This window comes from Sander lucioperca, chromosome 4 (assembly GCF_008315115.2).
Source record: "Sander lucioperca isolate FBNREF2018 chromosome 4, SLUC_FBN_1.2, whole genome shotgun sequence".
Classification (NCBI taxonomy): Eukaryota; Metazoa; Chordata; class Actinopteri; order Perciformes; family Percidae; genus Sander; species Sander lucioperca.
In genome coordinates this window covers 8,957,555-8,977,912 of record NC_050176.1, presented here as the reverse complement: position 1 = coordinate 8,977,912, position 20,358 = coordinate 8,957,555, and the positions used below count along the sequence as shown (strand labels likewise).

The window sequence follows — 20,358 nt, the reverse complement described above, 5'->3', positions numbered from 1 at the left end:
GTTTAATGGTCATTTGGTGCTATGATTAAAAGTTTTGTAACTTTTGCATAAAAAAAGGACAAGGCAAGATGGGCATCAGATGGCCATTTTAAATTATACCTAGTGCCTTGTTTTGACCAATAACAGTGTTAGATTTGGCAAGTGTATAATAGCTTAATAGCAACACATTTTATTTCATCAATCAGTAACCTGTATGGTGGCAAAATGTGTAAATAGGCTTACAGTTTCAATCAATCATTATGAAAAATATCAATCGCACTTCATTCACTTATTTGTATGTATTTGTATTCATAACCTTAAGCCAGATGTGTTCTAATTAGTTATGTTAAGGTAAGGGCAAATGACAAACACCTGGGTGTTAGATTCTTCACCAGAACTATCAGCTTGCAGTAGTGTCTCAGCTTTACATCTTGTTTTCTTAGTTTTGATGCCAAAATGCAGTGTATTAATCTTGAGTAGAGAGAAGGTTGATTTGCCTATCTCACCTTCGATTGCATTTGTGGAGAAAGTATAGTTGGCATAAAAGAGGGTTTTCGTCACTCCTTAGAGTACCCCTTAATCTCACCCATCCACCTCTGTTATAAACACACACACACACACACACACACACACACACACACACACACACACACACACACTTAAACAGTGAGATATCTCTCAGCCCCCAAACTATGTTACAGTTGGAGCTCAATCAATTGGTGTTAGTGGATTCACAGCTTTAGAGGATGCAGTCCTCATAATGAGGACAATGATGCTAGGAGACACGCACGCACACACTCCATACACGATACCTCACACTTTCATGAGCATGTGTATTAAATCCTATATGTGCGTCCCTCTCTTCTACTCATCTGTATTATTTGAACACATACACCCACCCCTGTATACTAGTTAATATGGACTGCTCCTCTTCACAGTATTTTGTCGTCTGTACAGTGCTGCCACTTTTTATTTTAGTGGTGAGAAGGTACTCATGCCTGTTGCACATTCATGTGGAAATGGCCATGGGTTTGTTAATGAACACAAAAGGAAGTTTGTTACATGTAAACGCATAAATGTGAAACTGCAATTAAACTTGTCGAATTATTTAATGCTGTAATTGTCAAAGTTAATTAAGTTGTCTGTAAAATACAATGACAAAACAATCATGTATGTTATGGAAAGCAAAGTAATGTTTCCAGAAATGAAAGATAGACCCTCAAAGTACGAGCTGCAATAGGTAGGCACAGCTTATTTGTCTATAGTCTGAGATGTGTACGTTGCCTTTATTTATGTGTTTCTGACTTATCAGGCTATAGAGCATAATGTAAACCCTCAGGGACTGACTGGGTAGTGACCTTTGTTCAACCCCCATCACTTCTTACCCACTTCCTACCCCCTGTTGTTTTCCTCCCTTCAGCCTCTACGCATCTTTGATTTTTCCCTCTATGCTGTTACATCCACTCACATCTAATTCCCAGACACCCCACCTTCTCCCTGGTGACACAATCTTAGTTTTCATTTTGAGTCTGTATGTGTGTGCATACATTTCCTGCTATTCTGCAATACTTTTTCTTTCTCACTGTATCTCTGTCCTACTGAGGTTGATCCCCCTAATTCTGTAAGTTCATTAAAAGTTAATGTAATGATTCCTCTAATAATTCTCCCATCTTCCCTCCGCCCTCAGGCAGTGGGACGAGCAGCTGGATCCCCGTCTGAATGCCAAGCAGAAAGAGGCCATCCTGGCCATCACCACACCCGTCACTATTCCCCTGCCCCCAATTCTCATCATTGGGCCCTACGGCACCGGCAAGACCTTCACTCTGGCACAGGCTGTCAAGCACATCCTCCGCCAGGACCAAAGCAGGTCTGTTTGTTTTTTTGTTTCAACATCTGTTGCATCATTTTTGACCTCTGTTGGCAACAAGCAGGAAATATGCACTTCCTTTACAATTCCTTACCTGCATTTTAAACCCTAAACCTCCATTCTCTCTGTCTCCCAACATATGATTATTTATCTGCTTCATTTTTATAAAACGTGACAATACTTTCATATAAATACTGTATATCAGCCTACATGTTTTGTGTTTTTCATCTTTAAAAAGTCTTTATCCAAAAGAAGGCGTTAAACTGTAAAGGGTGAGGTTCTCTTATAATGAAGGTAGTCTTAGATTTTGGCCAATACAGTAATGTATTTGTAATTATATTTGTATAAAGCAAATCACTGTCATAATAATGCCGCTTTGTGTATTGCTTTTGGGTTTGTTTGTTGGTTTATTCTTCAGAAATTACATGTTTGCACTGATATCTGGGAGCACTGTCCCCTTTCCTTCTAGCGCTTGAAAGGTGTTGGGTGTAAAGATGGAGAGAAATGTGTGCGTGCGTGTTTAAAATTGTCATCATTCTTAAAAGCTTCAGATGGCAAGGGAGGTCAGTCAGAAGGTGTGATTGATCTGGCAGGGGTTGCTAGGCTGTGCAGTGGCCTCTGTTTTAGCTCCAGGGCAGTGGCAGCCTTGGGTTTGCCATTAAAAGTTCAAGAAAACACTGAAGTGTCAAGCTGTGGTGTGTATGTGTACTGTGAGTGTGCATGTGTCATCACTCGAGGACAAAGAGTGCTGGTCATTTGGATGAATTTGTGTCATTTGTGGTCGATGCACACGGCTAGTTTGATTATCAACGCATTTCCTTGGGCCGGAATGCATTTTCATGCAAACACTAATCTGATCAATCAAGTTATGTTGCTTCAGTAGGCCACACAGTGTTGTGTAATAAAACATTGCAAGATGTTCCATTGTTATTTTTCATCATTAGTTAGCTCTCTCATGTGTACCTACAGGAAATTCTGTAATTTAGTGTGTTAGAAGCAAAGCAATATAGCACAAGCACATTAATGGTTCCCTGGTCTTAATAAATAATTAATGCAGTCCCTCGGACAGTGTCTCCTGAACAGAAGCTAACATGTTGTGTTTGAATAAGGGAGACAGGCTTGTATATATGTAATGTAAAAGGACAATCTGTGTGTAGCAATGTAATATTCATTCCTCATTTCACTTTGTATACGTTTAATATTTTATCTTTAGGATGAATTATAGATATTTTAAAAGCCAAGACAAGGGGGAGTGACCCCTGTGGATGAGTGCTGCCTGCTCATCATACTGTTAAAATGATGAAGACGTATAGATCGTAGTGAAGTGTACCCAATATGTGTTATTGTAAATGTTCAATGCTCAAAGCTTTCCCTGCATATCTGTCGCTGTGATGTTTGACCAACGTTTAAATGAGAACCATGAAAGACAGCTTTGCAAAGCTCTGTTTTACAAAACTGGCTCTGCTATCCCTCTATCATCGTAATTTAGGCTTGAAGTAACTGCTTTAAATCTTCATGTTGTGGAATAAATATAAAGAGGAGTTGTGTTTCCTTTACTGCTTGTTATTTTTGTTTTATAGTATGTACAGTATGCATGTATGTATTTTAAAGCATGTTGAGCAGCGGAGCATTTTTTGTAAATACTTTTTGGGCAGTCCAATCAGATATTAATATTTGATTTAAAGCTTTTGGCACAATACAATGTGTTGATGGGATAATGGACCTTATCTCTCTCACTTGCTTTGTATCTGACGTACAGCTTGACGTAAAAAAACTTTTGTATTCCAGTCATACAAATTAAAGGGAACCAGCACATAAAGGCAGGTTAAAGGGTCAGTTCCCCCCAAATAACGACAAAAATGTTAATACCTGCCTCTTGTGGTATCTAATCAAGCAGATAGTTTTTATGTGCCATGGTTTTGAGATCTCTACCACTGAGTAGCGCAGAAACTGTCATGCTTTACGTCTGACTTTGTTTGTCTTTTGTCTCTACAGGGTCCTGATCTGCACCCACTCCAACAGTGCGGCCGACCTTTACATTAAGGATTACCTCCATCCTTACGTCGAAGCAGGCAATCCACATGCCAGACCTCTCAGGTATGAAAGCAAACTTACTTAATAAAGACGTAACGCCTACGGGCAGAAACATGCTTTATGTGCTTTGTGTATGTGTGCGTACTGTGCACAACAGTTAAAATATGCAATAGTGCCTTAAAGGAAACTTAAGCTTATGAAGGCATATTTTAACACACACACACACACACACACACACACATATATATATATATATATATATATATATATATATATATATATATATATATATATATATATATTTGTTTACATTTGTATGTCTTATTTGCAGGCTGCAGCTCATTAAAATACTTTGTGTCCTCATGTTTTTCTGGCAGCTGCAGTAGTATATACTGTATTGGCATTAAGACCCTAACTTACCTCCAGTTGACAAAAAATGAACACTTTCCGCATCCTTTAGATCACTAGTTGCACATTTTAGGTCTACAGCCCCCCAAAGCACACTTTTGTCTTAGAGTTAAACACATTCATGCCCTAAAGCAGTCATAGTTTGTCTACTGTGAGCCATTTAAAGCCCCAGATCTGGTCAGTTCTAGGGTTGGGTATCATTTGGATTTTTTCCCATACCGGTGCTAAAACAGTGCCTGAACTGATACTTAAAAAAAAAAGAAAAAGAAGAGCACAAAACAATAGCCGGTGACAAACAACAGCTTGTTTATTGCCAACGCCATATAGTCAGATTTAAACAAATTATTTATAATGTAATAATAACTTATAACAATAACTTATTTCACCAGTCAATTGCTGTTAAATGACAAAAAGAAGAACCATTAGATGGCAGAAGGGTATTTTACAATAACTTTGAATGCACCATGAGCTTAAGAGTTTAAGGGGGGGGGGGGGGGAAATACGGTGCCTTGCTCAAGAGCACCTGGCAGTGCCCAGGAGTTGAACTGGCATCTCTCCAGCTACCAATCCACACTCTGTACTGGGACTTGAACCAGTGACCCTCAGCAACCCAAGTCCCTACGGACTGAGCTACTGCCACCCCAATTGCAATTGAATGCACCATTAAGTTGTTTCTGTGTTTCTCCGACAACTCCAACAGCGGCAGTGGGCCAGTGGCCATGTTGCAGCTAGTCTACTCAGTGTCTTTAGCTGCAGACTGTTAACCATCCCAATCCTTTCAAGTAAAATACAGCCATATTTTACACAGTTTAGCCGTCAGCATTTTAACTGTGTTTAAGCTAACGGTAGGCTGGCGTTACCTGCTGCCAAATGTAGTGTTAACTAGCATCAAGTGCAGTGATGCTTCTGTTAGCGTCCATTTCAGAACACCAGAGAGCAGCGCAGGCATTTAAGTATCACCGAAAGGAGGCATTGTAATCTGCGTTGTCATTTGGTCCAGTAGCGATCAGCCGTTTAGGAACGGATTTCGGTACCCAACCATAGTCAGTAGGGCCTAGTATCGAACTTTGATACTTTTTAGGCACAGACCGATTTTCCTCCATAGTATCGAGTATGGAAAAATGCCTTGTCATTCAATACCAAATTTCAATACCTAAGGAATAAATCTCATCAGTGTCAGTAAGCCAATAAGCATGCAGCATGCTTGTATCAAGATCTAATAATGCTTGTGGTTGGCTGTCTAAAAAACATTACGTGACGCACAGAGATGGGTCTCGCGTGTCTTGCTGATGCTTGAATACAGTGTGTTAGACAGGTGTAAAGGAGCTGAAAAAAAGGATTTGTATTTAATGTGTAATGTTATAATTTATTTTTGTTAAAATGGATTTTATAAAATTTGTATCGAAAAACGTATCATTCAGGAACCGGTATCATTGTCACGCTATCGGTAGTGGTACCGGTCTAGAATTTTTTTTTTTTTAACAATACCGAGCCCTACTAGTCAGTATTCTCTGGTATGTAAAGTTAATTTTTGAATTTGTCAGCTGAGACCATTGTAGCCGGAGAGCCCCTGCATGACACCCACTCATCTCTACATCAACTGGATTACAATTATTGGAAAGCCTGCAGTCAGAATAATACATCCATATTATATAGAGATTGTTCTATGGATGGACTGTTTTTGCCTCACAGCAGTGATAGGCAGACATTTGCTACCTTTAGAGATGTAACCCCAAGAACGGTCCTGCTTTTAGAACCACAGCTGGGGGCAGCAAACACACACACTCATGGTTACACACAACTCCCTTACACTGCATCAGTGATTTCTAGTCACATTTCAGCAACCCCAGAGGTTTACAAAAGACAGAAAAGCATTGCATGCCTTGACCAGCCAGAGCTTAACATGACAGCTGTGTGTTTGTTAAGCCTAGGGACCATATTGGCAATCAAATGACTAGTTTGACATTAGTGGGCAGTCTGATTTCAATGGATTTCAGTATAAATTCCTCCATAATCACTGTAGCAACCTCCTCTCTTAGCTCCCCCTTGTCTTATTTGGGATGAGTGGACTCAGTCAAGAATAAAGACCTTGTTTGAATATTTAGTGCCCTAGAAAGAGACTGACCAACATCCCAAGGAGGCAAGGGCTTCCCTTCCTTCCTGTCGTGCAGTCATGCATGGTATTTTTCCTCTTACTCACTCACTCCTTAAAGTATTAAAAATCCACCCTAAAATCGTACAATTATTCAATATAAACCTTTTATGATAAGCCCTTTTGATGTTTCTTTATAGTTTTGTGTGGAGTGAAACAGAAAAGATGTTTATGCCAAAATATGTCTTAAAAATTCATGAAACGATTTAGTTGATTTAGGAGTTTCCTCCAAGACTCAAGTAGTAGGGTAAGCGTTGCATACTCTAATCTAAAGTGTTGTTCTATTTTAATTGTAAAGAAAGTGAGGTCAGACAGAAACACAATGCTACTTCCTTGTAGTTATGTTTTATCTGTACTCATAATGAAACATACTTGTATTCAACATAGCATTGATGTCAATGTGTGCTATTAATGGGCAATAATACCATGCAGCTAAGTCCTGTTGTGCGCTTTTACTGAGTGAAAGTAATTCTGGGAAATGTAGGTAATGGGTAAGTGAAGTGAATTGAATTACCTTAACAATGTATGTTAAGCAAAATGTAATTGAATTCACAATGCAGGTTTATACACCCAAATAAGATATGAAGGGGGACAACATCAGACTCACAAAGTATTTTCTCTTGTCCTCCATGGGTTGTATCTCTCTCTCCTGACGTTTCTTCTTTTGTCTCTTGCTCTCTCTCCAGGGTATATTTCAGGAACCGCTGGGTGAAGACTGTTCACCCACTGGTTCAGCAGTACTGTCTCATCTCCAGCACACACATCACTTTCCAGATGCCCACAAGGGAGGACATCCTCAGGCACCGCGTGGTGGTGGTCACCCTCAGTACCTCCCAATACCTCTGCCAGCTTGACTTGGAGCCCGGTGAGTCATATCAGAAGATATGTAGTCATTTCAAGTGTAGTAAGGATGCAAAGTGATGGTTGTGGTGGACAACCATTTCCCTTAGCAGCTTTCATTCTCTTTTTCTATAAATATGTAAGTTTAAACACATGGTTTCAACAGATTATGACTATACAGCAGCAGTGTAGGAAATAAAAAAAATAATATATAAATATAGTATCACCACCAGTAATCACCACCTTGTGTCAACATGAGTAAATAAATATTAGGGTGCGGCCCTGCCTCTTCAGAGCGCAACGTTATACCATGGTCACCGTCTTCCTCTTGGCGTTCTCGATGTTAGGAGATGGCATCATGGATCACGTTCACCAGGAACACCTTCAGCACACCGCGGGTCTCCTCGTAGATCAGACCAGCGCTTCACTCTGCCACAGCAAGCCGGATGGCGCGTTTGGTGATCCCGTGGATGTAATTACAGAGCACTTCTGCTGCATCGCTTCTCTTCCTGATTTCCCTACGGAACGGCCCAAATCACAGAACGTGCGTGCGTTGGTCGCGTGTCAATACAATTAGTGGCGTTAAAAGAAATTTGCGTTATCTCATTATTATTGTGTTAATCGGTAACATCAATTTTGACAGCCCTAATTTATATGTAACAGTGCTGGTGTGTAAGTGTATGTGTTATGCCCCAGTATAGGGGTGCCTAGGACGCAACACAAAAAGGCCCCATCTTCCCCGTCTCCCAAGTAGCCACAAACAATTAGGTGGTTAGGTATCAACAAACTTATTTATTTTACAGAGAACGAAAAAATATATACATAACATATATTCGTTTAAGGCTTCAGGGTGGCCTACCACCAAAATAACAAACAAAACAATTCTGACTGGGAGATAAGACTAACCTAACAAACAAAAGGGCAAAACAAATACAAAAGACTTACCTCCCTAACTAACAAAAACAGGAGAAAACAAGATTGGAGGTCCACCCTTACTAAACAAACCAAAAACAATATCTAATCTAAAGCAAAGTTACACAAAGCAAAAGCGTGGCCGGTTGGGAGATGAGGAGGACGAGGAATGCCTGCTGCCCACCGACGGCCGCTGCAGCCAATCACAGGGTCGGGCCTGAACTTCTCCACCAATCCTCCTTCGGCTATGGCACACCCCAATTTGCATATGAAATTGGAAACACAACAGAAGAAAAAACACAGGGCACACAGCAGACCAAAGAACAATATGACCACAGTCATAACAGTATGTTAGAGACAGAAATGAAAATAAAAGGAATTGAATGAAAATAAAATGATGGCATGGGTATACATTAGGGCTGCCAATCGATTAAAATATTTAATCGCATGATTGTCCATAGTAAACTTGCGATTAATCGCAAATTAATCACACATTTTTTATCTGTTCTAAATTTACTTTAAAAGGGATATTTTTCAAGTTATCATTGCTCTTATCAACATGGGAGCAGACAAATATGCTTGCTTTATGCAAGTGTTTAATATTATTGCAGCAATCCAAAACAATGACAAATAGTGTCTGGAATATTCTCCAGAATAACCTCAAAGGTACTGTCTCCTATTTCTGTATAACTGACCATTGCTAAGTATAGCATACTGTTGCCATGGATAAAGTTCTGATCATAGACTCTGGCGGAACATTTTTAAATAAAAATAAAAATCCTTTTTAAATCAATATTTCTGCTCATACGGAGCTTGTGCTCATACGGAGCTCATAACGCAGATCACGAATGGAGAGAGAGGATGGGGAAAACAGGGATCACAAACAGAGCATTAGTTAGCTCCAGCGTGGTCAGCTCACTCACCGGGGCAACCAGACTTCCGCCGGAGAGCGGTAAAGTTAACCGCCCCGAGTGGGACGCAGGCGCCATCAGCGGGTAACTTCTGTATGAGTAGCTGTACAATAAGCGTGTGTAATATATATATATATATATATATATATATATATATATATATATATATATATATATATATATATATATATATATATATATATATATATATATACACACACACACACACACACACACATTTCTAATACATTTCTTTTGAAATCTTGGAGGCAATTTATGCCCCATAATAACGTTTGCCTTTTGCCCTGCGTGCCCTTTGCCTCAATTAATTTCAGTGCATTCAGTCTGGCAGGAGCCCACTATTTAGAGAGAAATGGAACTCATTTAAGTTGTATAAAAGACATGGCAAACAAACCAGTTTGTCATTGCAGGCTAGCAACCAACTTTAATGTGTCAGCAGAGGGGGCTTTGTCTGTTGCTTGGGAACACCACTGCCTGTTTCTAATGTACTTTACATCATTAGCCCTCCTTCCCACGTTTTTATCTCTCCAGCTCTCCTGGCGTTCGACGGTGATGAAAATCCCCAGAAAACGAGCCAATTGGGAGACAGCGAGTCTACTAAGTAGCGATAACAAATCCCCCACCCCAAACACACAGATGCCCCAAAAAAATCTATTATATGTCTGGTTTGTTAATGTTCCTGTGTCTTTATGGCCTAGATATGGGATCTGGCATGTGGAAATGTGTATGGTTTGGTGTGCTTGCATAAGAGTTTTGCATAAAGACTAATTCCATCTTCAGGAGTGAGACCCATAAATGTTATGGCATGCTCATGTGTGCAGTTGGGTGGGTGTCCTCCTATATTTAAACACATTCAAGTAAGGTGGACTACCTATAGGTGTACCCTCAGACATCTTTAGCTATGTTCTTCTGCGTCCATTCATAGTAGAAAGTGGTTTCCTGGCTAATTCAACCCAAATAATGGACAAAGCCTTTGCACACCACATCAGGTAGTAAAAAAGAAACAAATACAGCCTCACATTCAGTCCATGATGTTTACACATCAACTCCAAAACTGTCATACAATATATATTTTTCTGGCCACAGTATTTTTTTTTTTTTTTTGCCTTTTTCTTGACAAAAGCACATAAGAGGCGAACCTTATATTCATGAATGAACTACAGCTGTCTGTTTTGATGATGATGTCCTGGGGTGACATGCAGTGTAGCTCTGTGTGTTTGTCTAGCATACTGCCAGCTGCTTTCAGGATCAACTGTATCATTGTAATTTGGCAGTCACAGAACAATAATACAATTATCTATAATGAATGTCACATTTCATTATTATTTCTTAAGCCCAAAAAAACTTTAAATTTGTTAAATAAACCACTCTAGAAATGAAATACTTTAAATGAGCTTATTTGAAGGTAAAGGAGAGACGTGTGCACTTCCAAAGATGATGCTGTGCTGGGCACATGTGAATATTGAGCTGTCTGGAAGCTACTGGATCTCGCAGCCTGTTGATAAAGGTTCAAGACTATAGCTCATACTGTGGTCAATAAGGGAATGTTGTTATCTGAAATTAAGTTAGGCTCATAATGGATTCACATTGTGTGGCAGGCACCAGAACACTAACCTGACGAGCCAGGTGGTTTGTTACACAGAACCATCGGAGAAGTTCTCATTGGAAACTGTTTGGAAAAGGCCAGGCACTTTCAAATAATACATGGCAGGGGATTGGTTGAACCATCTGTCTATCCTGTCCGCCATTGTTGTTTTGAAACTAACAGTCGCGGGCGTCACGCACACCTAAACCACACCCATAACTGCCAGTAGCTTCTCACCGGATGCTGATTGGTTTGGTTCACTGCTGTTTAGACAGAAACACATTTACTTGAAGCCTGACGAGGGATTTTCGTGTGATATGCGATCCCGCGATTCTTGCATGATCTCGTGATATCGCAAGAATCCAGCTGTCGTGCAAGGTAACTAGAACGCATTCAAGAACAATGTCCCAATAACCCAAAATAGTTTCCCAACCCTGCTCTAAGCAGTACAATCTTTGACAGAGTTTGACAAAGCCTATAAACCTGATATTTACAAAGCTTGAGTTATCTGGACAGACCTTTTTACACCCACAGATTACTTTTACAGTGTGAAAAGGTCAGAACGAGACTGTGAAAGGGAGAATGTGAGAGACTGGGTGTGTGAGGTGTAGGAGCTGCCATTTATTATTAAACAGTCATCTCTCCCCCAAATCACTTCTGCAACACTGTGCCTCTGACCTCTTTCACCTCTGCTTATTATCCCTCCCTCCTTCTTTCTTTTACCACTGTCATTCCCAAATTCAAACACCATTATTATCCCAATGACAGATAGCGGCTACAGAAATGTAATTTGGACCTCTGGTTTAAAGAAATGTTCCCCAAGGTGGGCAGCCATGTCCCAGGTGAAACTTTGAGCACCATGCTCCTTCTCTTTGTCTACATAGCACTCATAAAGACCATCTCTGCCTCCCTCATTATCTCTCCTTCACTGCCTGGTAAAGTAAAAGAGCAAGTAGGCAGGATGCAGTAGGGCTCCTGCTGTCTACAATATATAGATGGACTCAACAAAAGAGTCTGGCCTTAATAATTTACTGTGTGATAGAAGGGCAGCACATCTACATGATTTCAAGTCCACTTGGCTGCATTGTTGAGCAAGTAATATTCCATGTAGGGATGAAAAACAATAGGGCTGGATCTGAATATTAGACTATTCGGATATTTGTTCATTGGATAGGTATTCGATTTATAATTTGGGGATTTGAATATTCGTTTTTTGTTTTGTTTTTTCCATCAATACTGCAATAAAGTTGAGACGGATTCAACACCACCACCAGCTTCAAAGCATAAAACACTTTACAGCTCTAAAGGGACATTTCTCACTTCACAAGCTCTAATAGATAAACCCAATTATACACACCATTTTGTTTTCATTTTTTTAATAGCACATGAAAAAACATTAAAGAGCAATATAAATAACATAATATGCAAGGGAGGACAAAAGCCTAAAATGCTTATCAAGGATGTCCCCAATTCTTGATGAAAAACAAAGTAAATAAAATCATTAAAATAAACTTAACTAAAAACAATTTCAAATACAACTAATTAGTTTCAAAACAATCAATTTCCTGTAAAAATCACAGAAAACTGAATGTAAATGGATATAAAATAAACTAGGAACAAACATTCTGCAAATCTGTATGCAAAAACATAAAAGAGAAAAGTGAAGGCCTTTTTATCAGCTACACAGTTGGGGAACATGGATCGCATACCCTTCAATGACGTGCACACACAGTTTAGAGAGAACACTGGTTTGAGGCTTTATAGTTGGAGAAAATCAATACGTTTTGCAGGCATTTGTTGAAAGGCAATTACAATGAAGTGAATGTTGCCTCAAATGAAACTGCGCCACCTTTTTTCTTGTCAGCCCATGTTTCTGTTGTTTGTTTACTTTTTGACAGTCCCTGTCTCTATTTTGTTGTTTTCAACCGTCACATTTGATATCTGCATATACTTTCCTGTGGAAATTGTGCTCGGACTTCAGAGGCTGTTGGCTGGTTTTTATTCAGCCTCTCTTCACCGCTCCAGCACTCATTTGCCATGCCGTTTCATCCCCCCCCCCCACCACCCACCCACCCCACTATACTGCCGAGCACTGCTTGATCTTTTTGAATCAGGGTTAGGCTACTGTTCAATCCCTTTTTAAAATCAATATAGCATCAATATCAAAATTGTAAAAAGAACTGTAGATTTAAAAAATTTATGAGTTCAAGAGGATACTCAACTGTGCATTTTTTGGGCAGTACGCTGTATACAAGCATATATGTACTTAAAATACTATTGAGTAAATTGATGTGGGTGTCCTATTTGTTTTGGCAGGGTTGTTCACTCATATCCTATTGGACGAAGCGGCCCAGGCCATGGAGTGTGAAACCATCATGCCTTTTGCTCTAGCTAGCAAGAACACCCGTGTTGTGCTGGCTGGAGACCATATGCAGGTAAGTACGAAGAGTTTCTCTAGTGGAAAAAATGCAGCATTTCTGTGCTGCTTATTCACTACAAGATAATGTAATTGCATTTTATAGGGTCTTGGGTTTATTCTCTCAAACAAAGATCATTGTATGTATTCTAAAAAACAAACAAAAGAATACTTAGAAGGAGGGATGCAATACAGGCGCAACTAGTAGCTGTGACATCAAGTAGAAGAAATAACTCCATTTGCACTTTGCTGTGGATGAGTCTCCACTCTTACTCAAAATACAAAAGAACAGACAGCAGCAACTGTAGCACTGTGGTTCCGGAGACCACTTCAGCCATATAAACTTACAGTCAAACTTTCTAAGCCAACATAAGGAATTATTTAGACAGTGGCACAGGATTACCAGTAGGCAGCTGATGAAGACGAGGCAGGAGTCTACTGTGCAAAAGCTGCTTTAATTACCCAATCCCTTTCTGATATTCCTCGGAGCAAATAAAAATGGATTTAAAAGACAAGGTCCACCTGTGTATCCATATGTCTCTTTCTCAATCACTTTGTCTCACACGTTTCTCCTTCCACACTTCTCTCCAATATAATAGCTTAGTAACTCCAAGGAAAGAAGGTGCTCCAAGGAAGGATGTTGCCCTTTATCATTCTCCGTCTCCTCAGTTTCTCCTGTCTGCTCTCACTATAACAGTTTACCATCATTATTCAGCAGTGGAAGAGAAGACAAGTCAGTGAAGGCTAAGCCCTCTATTGATGGTTTGCTTTCTTATTGACTGCGTGGGGCCTCATTACAGCTAGCTGACCTTCTCTAACTCTCAGGCTTGAATTAAGATTTAAACAAAAGATGAATTGCTGTATTGTACATGGCAGTGGTTTAAAGATAAAAGGAAAATGAGTCTGCATGTTTTTGTGGGTGTTTGCAGTTTTGCAAATGTGTAACCTTGTTTGAATCAAAGCACATTGGGATCATGATCACAAATCTTACTCACTACTGTCAGACCAGAGGAATAATACACACAAAATAATTAAGACTGTTATAGGTATTGGAGGAGCTACTGCTTTATGTTTGATTTATTCACGTATTTGATTTATTGCCTACAAGAGATAAGGAATCAAATGCCACCTGTGGTTTGATTATATCAAACAATCAAATGCTATTCTGCCTTGGCTTGCAAGCAGTGCCACATTGGAGCAGATGTGTAACTAAGACTGGCCACTGCATATATACTCCAAACCAAATTGAATTTGGCATGTTCACACACTGCGAGTAAATTCTACTATAATCACTGCAACTCAAGGTCTGTTTGTTTGTTGGCATGCACACCAGATGGAAGTGCTTGCAAGTCACAATGGGAGTAACAACTCACTTATCAGAACTCCCTCAAAACAAGAATAGTTCTCATAGTTTAAGTAATTTAAATTTAATAATATTTGAAGTATCCAACCTAAATAATAGCTCTTTTTTAAAAGATTGTTCCAGGGACTATCGAGCCCAGGGCAACCAAACTCAGATGTTTGGTGTAAAACTTGACCTTCATTTGCTGTGTGCCTTATCCATGTGTGGTACATGGTTTGACACCTCTTTGTTAGCCTTGGAATTGATTCAGTATACCAAATTGAAATTCATACTTGAATAGAAAGGAAAAGTAATGATGTGAGAATGGTAAACTACCTTGTTCATGCTTTGAAACTAACTTTGCTTTCTGTCTCTCCCTCCCAACCTCTTTCGCTCTCTCCATTTTGTGTCCCTCGATTTGCAGCTCAGTCCATTTGTGTACAGCGAGTTTGCGCGGGAGCGTAACCTGCATGTGTCACTGCTGGACCGACTGTATGAGCACTACCCCCCTGAATACCCTTGCCGCATCCTCCTGTGCGAGAACTACCGCTCTCATGAAGCTATCATCAAGTAGGTGTGAGCCCTCAACAATGTGTTGTGTCGAAACGGTGGGAGGAGAGGCTGAAATACTCGAGAGAAGAGGGGGTGGGAGGAATGGGTCAGGAGGAAAAGGGGAAACACAGGTGAAGAATTGACAGACCTGGGTTGTCTAGCTAGGAAATTGGAGTCATTAAGGAAATGTTTGGGCTGACAATAGCTCTTTGACAAAACAACACCAGGCGCTGCACAGGTTTAGGTGTATTGCTACAGGTACTGGTGAGAAGATTAAATATGAACTTGGAACTCCACTTTGAATTTTTAGCAGACACAAAGAGGTTTACAGCGGCAAAAATTGTCTACACACACACACACACACACACACACACACACACACACACACACACACAGCGGCACATGAAGTTTTCACGTTTTAGATTTTGAAAAGATCCGTTTAGATTTTAAGTTATCATGCTTGCTGGTAACATACACAATGTATCTTTAATCATTCTCACATTAAAAATGGTTTTGTTTTTCAATCCCAAAATCTCATATACCCCAGGTTGTATTACAGGGAAATGTATATAAAATGATTAACAGGACAAAGAATTGCCCAACCAACTTTAACCAGCGTTTTCTTTGGCTTAAATTATCAGTGACTTCTGATTTCTTTGCACAAATATACTCCATTCTCATATCCCACTCGTTTTGCTTTCCTTTTTTGCATCCCTTTCTCTCACCCCTTCTTCTCCTCCCTTCTTACAGCTACACGTCAGAATTGTTTTATGATGGGAAGTTGATGGCAAGTGGGAAGCAGCCTTCCCATAAGGACTTCTACCCTCTGACCTTCTTCACAGCCAGAGGAGAAGATGTCCAGGAGAAGAATAGCACTGCCTACTACAACAACGCAGAGGTATCAAAGTTAGAATTGGTTTTGCTGTTCTGCAAAAACTAACTTTCTGTCATATTTGCTGAAACTGACCCTATGTTCGAGTAGAACTACACAAAGCAGGTAATTAAAAAAAAAAAGAAGAATCCGGCTCCTCTGGCACTACCTATAGCCTGTAGTGTGGCTCTAACTGCGTGTCAATCACTGCTTATGCATGCGCATTCATTCTCCCTTGTGGGGGGAGGGGCTTAGGAGACCATTTTGGGCTTTAGCGGAAAGGGGGGAGGGACTGAGAAGTTGTCGATGTTCAAATTTTTTGGCTAAGTCCTGGATCTTCGCAATCCTACCTACAGCACCTTTAATACAACATTTTCCAGTCCTGTGCCATGGAGCTAATGTATTTATGAATTATTTTTCCACCACTTTCCTAAAAACGTTTAAAACTAAATAGGGCTGTCAATTGATTAAAATATTGAATCATGATGATTAATCGCATGATTGTCCATAGTTAACTCACGATTGAACGTAATTTTTTTATCTGTTCTAAATGTACTTTAAAGGGGATATTTTTAAGGTTATTAACCCTTAGAGAACTGAACTCCTGCGGGCGGCCGCTAGAGGTCCGTGGGAGATCATTGTTTACATGATCCTGTTTTTATAAACTGAGTAATAAACGGAGTGTAAACAGGAATGTAGAAAATGTATATGCATAATAAGGATATATATATATATATATATATATATATATATATATATATATATATATATATATAAAAACATAATCCTCCAAGGTACTTGTAGGAGCAGACTAGGGATGCACTGGTCAACCTATTTCACTATTAACCACACTTTAAAATGTCACGGTTAATCAATCGTAAAGGCTCCGCTACACCGAGTGTTAACTGACTGCCCGTTATGTGTAGCAGTGTGTGCAGTTCTTATTAAACCTCCCTGACAACATAAACGTTGTTGCCAACTTGGCCTTTGTTTGTGGTGTTATTCACTTCTAGTCTCTAATCTTTTCAGGTGAAAAAGAGAAGGTTGACTATTGATCATATAATCATTTTCAACACAATCAAAACTTTTAATGTGTTATTTCTGTTTTAAAAGGCAGCAATAAATACCACATTAAAATCTAGTGTTCATGTGATTTTATACATTAGTAGTGAAATAAATGAATGCATAATAATCGTGATAACCGCGATTATTCTTTAGACTATGATCGTACCAACAAAGTCTATAATAGTTGCTTTCCTAGAGCAGACTTGATTGATTGGTTCATCATGTATGACCACTGGACTATGATCCTCTACTGACTACTGTCCAGTACCATCTCTTCCTTTTTCACACATAGTGCCAGTATCAGCGATCTAAAACAGTGTTAGGACAATCTGAAAATATTTATCCAATTTGCACCCCTACTGCAACTACTACTGTGGTTGTAATGAAAACACAGGTAATAGTCCAATCTAAAAATTTGAGAAAAGAATTAAATATTTGGGCTTCAGCCAATCAGTTTGATTAATATACTGTATGTGTGAAATAGATTATTTTCTTAAGCATTTTAACTTTCAAATGATGCATGGTTGTTGGTTTTGTAGACCCCAGTTTGAAATACATAATTCAAGGCTTTGATTATAATTAAATTAAATTAGATTTAGATTGTTCAGTTGAGTTTGGTTGACTGAAGTCCAAAGCAGAATGATTATCCAAAACTGATGAGCGCTGTTTATTTCGCCTCATCACACCCACTGTCTTTTAGTCATAACTGAAGATGAAACCCATAAACTTAATTAGGAGCTGACACCCATGATATTCTTATTGGTTCCTCTCTAGACTCACTTGTTTGTGGTTATTTGCTGTGTCTGACCCCTGACCCTTGCTGACATGTTCAGGCCAATTAAACCGCGTATGCTTTCTTGATTTTGCTCCCAAACTGTCAGCAATGCCAAATTAATTACCTCCCGTCTTTTTGATACAGCACCCATGTCAAACCGTTAACAACATTATCATAGTCTATATCCTCAAAATACCAACTCTTGCTTTAATAACTAATATCTAAGCATATGTCTGTACTTTGCTAACACATAAAATCATAAACACCAGTGAAGATTATTCAAATTTTAAGTAGTAGTTTAAGTAGAAGTATGGTTTTATAATCCAATCGAACATTTGTTTTTTCATTTAGCAATGCATGATAAAATGTTGGTCTGGAATACCTTGCTTTTCTGGAAAACAACTCATCCATTTGCATCAAGCCATAGCTCCCTATTTTACATGTTGATTTAGATTCCTCAGTGTCATGCAGCTCATAAATCCTCCTTTGATCTCCAAATATTTTGTCCCCTACTGTTGCCTGTTTGCATGGGTGGAAAATACCCCTTAGTCTCTGACGAGTTCTTTTTGTGTGCAGGGATCAGGGTGTGAAGAAAGCATGACATTAAGCCTGGTTGTCGCCTCTTTCTCTAATGTTGCTTCTCCATCTCCTCAGGTATTTGAGATCGTGGAGCGGGTGGAGGAGTTGCGCAAGAAGTGGCCAGTGGCCTGGGGCAAGCTAGACGATTGCAGCATTGGAGTGGTGTCACCATACGCTGACCAGGTGTTCCGCATTCGTGCTGAGCTCCGAAAGAAGAGAATGCATGAGGTCAGCGTGGAAAGAGTGCTCAATGTCCAAGGTGAGGAATAAGTATTAACCAACTTGCTCATGCTTTGTTTTAATAATAAATAGCCCACACGGAATCTGCGCCTGCAGAATTCCGACGACAACTCCGCAGATTTTAAAAAATTTTTAAATTTTCTTTGTTATCCTAAATAAATATTGTCGTATCACATTACAAGCAAAAAAAATAAAATCATTCCCCTAAACTTTGCAGATTTTCATTTTGGATCAATGCTGAAAACAAAACAAAAAAAACATTCGGTTTGGGTCTGATAATAAGGATTAGCATATTTATGTGTGTAGTTACTGACTCAAACACTGAAACTAGTGCTACATTAATGTACCAGTTTGAATATTTTCAGATTTAAATTACCTTGTTTGTGTCCTGCATGCAAAATTGACTAAATGTAGATTATTAAAGGCCTTAGTACATTTGGGTTTTATCTGTTAAAGCTACAATTGGTAACTTTCATAAAAAAAACTTACTTTTTGTCACATTTGCTCAAACTGTCACTATATCCTGAAAGTATTACATCAGATCTGATCATCTGTTAAAAAAAATAAAAATAAAACTGCCTCCTTCCAAATGGCAGAAGGAAATCAATCAGAGCCGAGTAGTCTCTAGTCAATCACTGCTCGTGAACTGCGGTCAAACTGTAAAAAATGTCATGTGTTACTAGGGGTGTAACGGTACGTGTATTTGTACCGGACCGTTTCAGTACAGGGCTTTCGGTACGGTGCACATGTGCACTGAACGGCCGAACGCAATCTTTTGTGTGCGGAACATAGGTCAATTTTCGTGTTTCCACACGAACATATTAAGTGGCGGAAGTCTCCGCGTTCAGCGCAAATCCCGCCCTGCAGCTGATTCTAAAGTTTTCATTGGTCATGTCAATATGTCAATCACTGTACAGATTGCCTACACCAAACACTGATCTCTAAACCTACCCGCCGTCACTGTAACCTAAACCAATGAAATTGACTGCAGGGCGGGATTTCCGCTGAAGTGGTTTGGGGAAAAAAATAAAAATCAGACACCGCGTGCTGTACAACAACATACACGGCACGCTTTAGCCCAGCCTCTCGCTAGCTAGCGTCATGGCCAATGCAGACAAGCCCATAGACAGTATGGACAAGCCGGAGCATGAAGAGCCACCCATATCATTAAGGTCTCCTGTTTGGGAACGCTTCGGTTTCCCAGTGAAATATGTCAACGGACAAAGACTAGTCGATAAGACGAAAGCAGTGTGCCGACGTTGCTAACGCACTTGAAAAGGCATCACGCGAGTGTGAACATCACTACTACAAGGAAAAAACGATCGTAATTCAAACGCAGCTCCCGTTGGCATTTAAACAGACCTTTGCTGGTAATTCCGATTGGGCCAACGCAATAACGAAAGCAATTGGTGTTTTTATAGCAGCTGATTGATAATGCTGCACTGTAATCCATAGTTATTTATTTATATTTTTCATTATATTTTATTATGTGATATTGGTTTGAGACAGAGTATTTCATTTAGTGGAGAACTTTGCAGCAGTATTTTTCTTATTCTTTTTTATTTTATATATATTTTATTTATTATATTTTATTAAAAAGTGTTTTAAAAAGTGTAAACAATTGTTAAAAAAAAGTTTATAGTAATAAACAACCTGCAGTTTAATGTTTGCATTTCTTTCCCTTACTGTACCGAAAATGAACCGAACCGTGACTTTAAAACCGAGGTACGTACCGAACCGTGATTTTTGCGTACCGTTACACCCTCATGTGTTACTGTCAAAAATATGACAAAAAGTTACCTACTAAAT

General features: G+C 39.3%; 1 protein-coding gene across 2 annotated transcripts in view; it reads left to right on the top strand.

The window, feature by feature from the left end:
* Positions 1-20,358, top strand: part of helz (helicase with zinc finger) — a 71,532-nt gene that overhangs the window by 32,132 nt on the left and 19,042 nt on the right. For both annotated transcript variants that reach the window (XM_036000767.1, XM_031289596.2), the window contains exons 16-22: positions 1,667-1,846; positions 3,842-3,943; positions 7,127-7,305; positions 13,026-13,144; positions 14,892-15,037; positions 15,770-15,917; positions 18,385-18,568. In XM_036000767.1, coding sequence (XP_035856660.1) covers positions 1,667-1,846; positions 3,842-3,943; positions 7,127-7,305; positions 13,026-13,144; positions 14,892-15,037; positions 15,770-15,917; positions 18,385-18,568 — 1,058 coding nt within the window. The remainder of the gene's footprint in view (positions 1-1,666; positions 1,847-3,841; positions 3,944-7,126; positions 7,306-13,025; positions 13,145-14,891; positions 15,038-15,769; positions 15,918-18,384; positions 18,569-20,358) is intronic.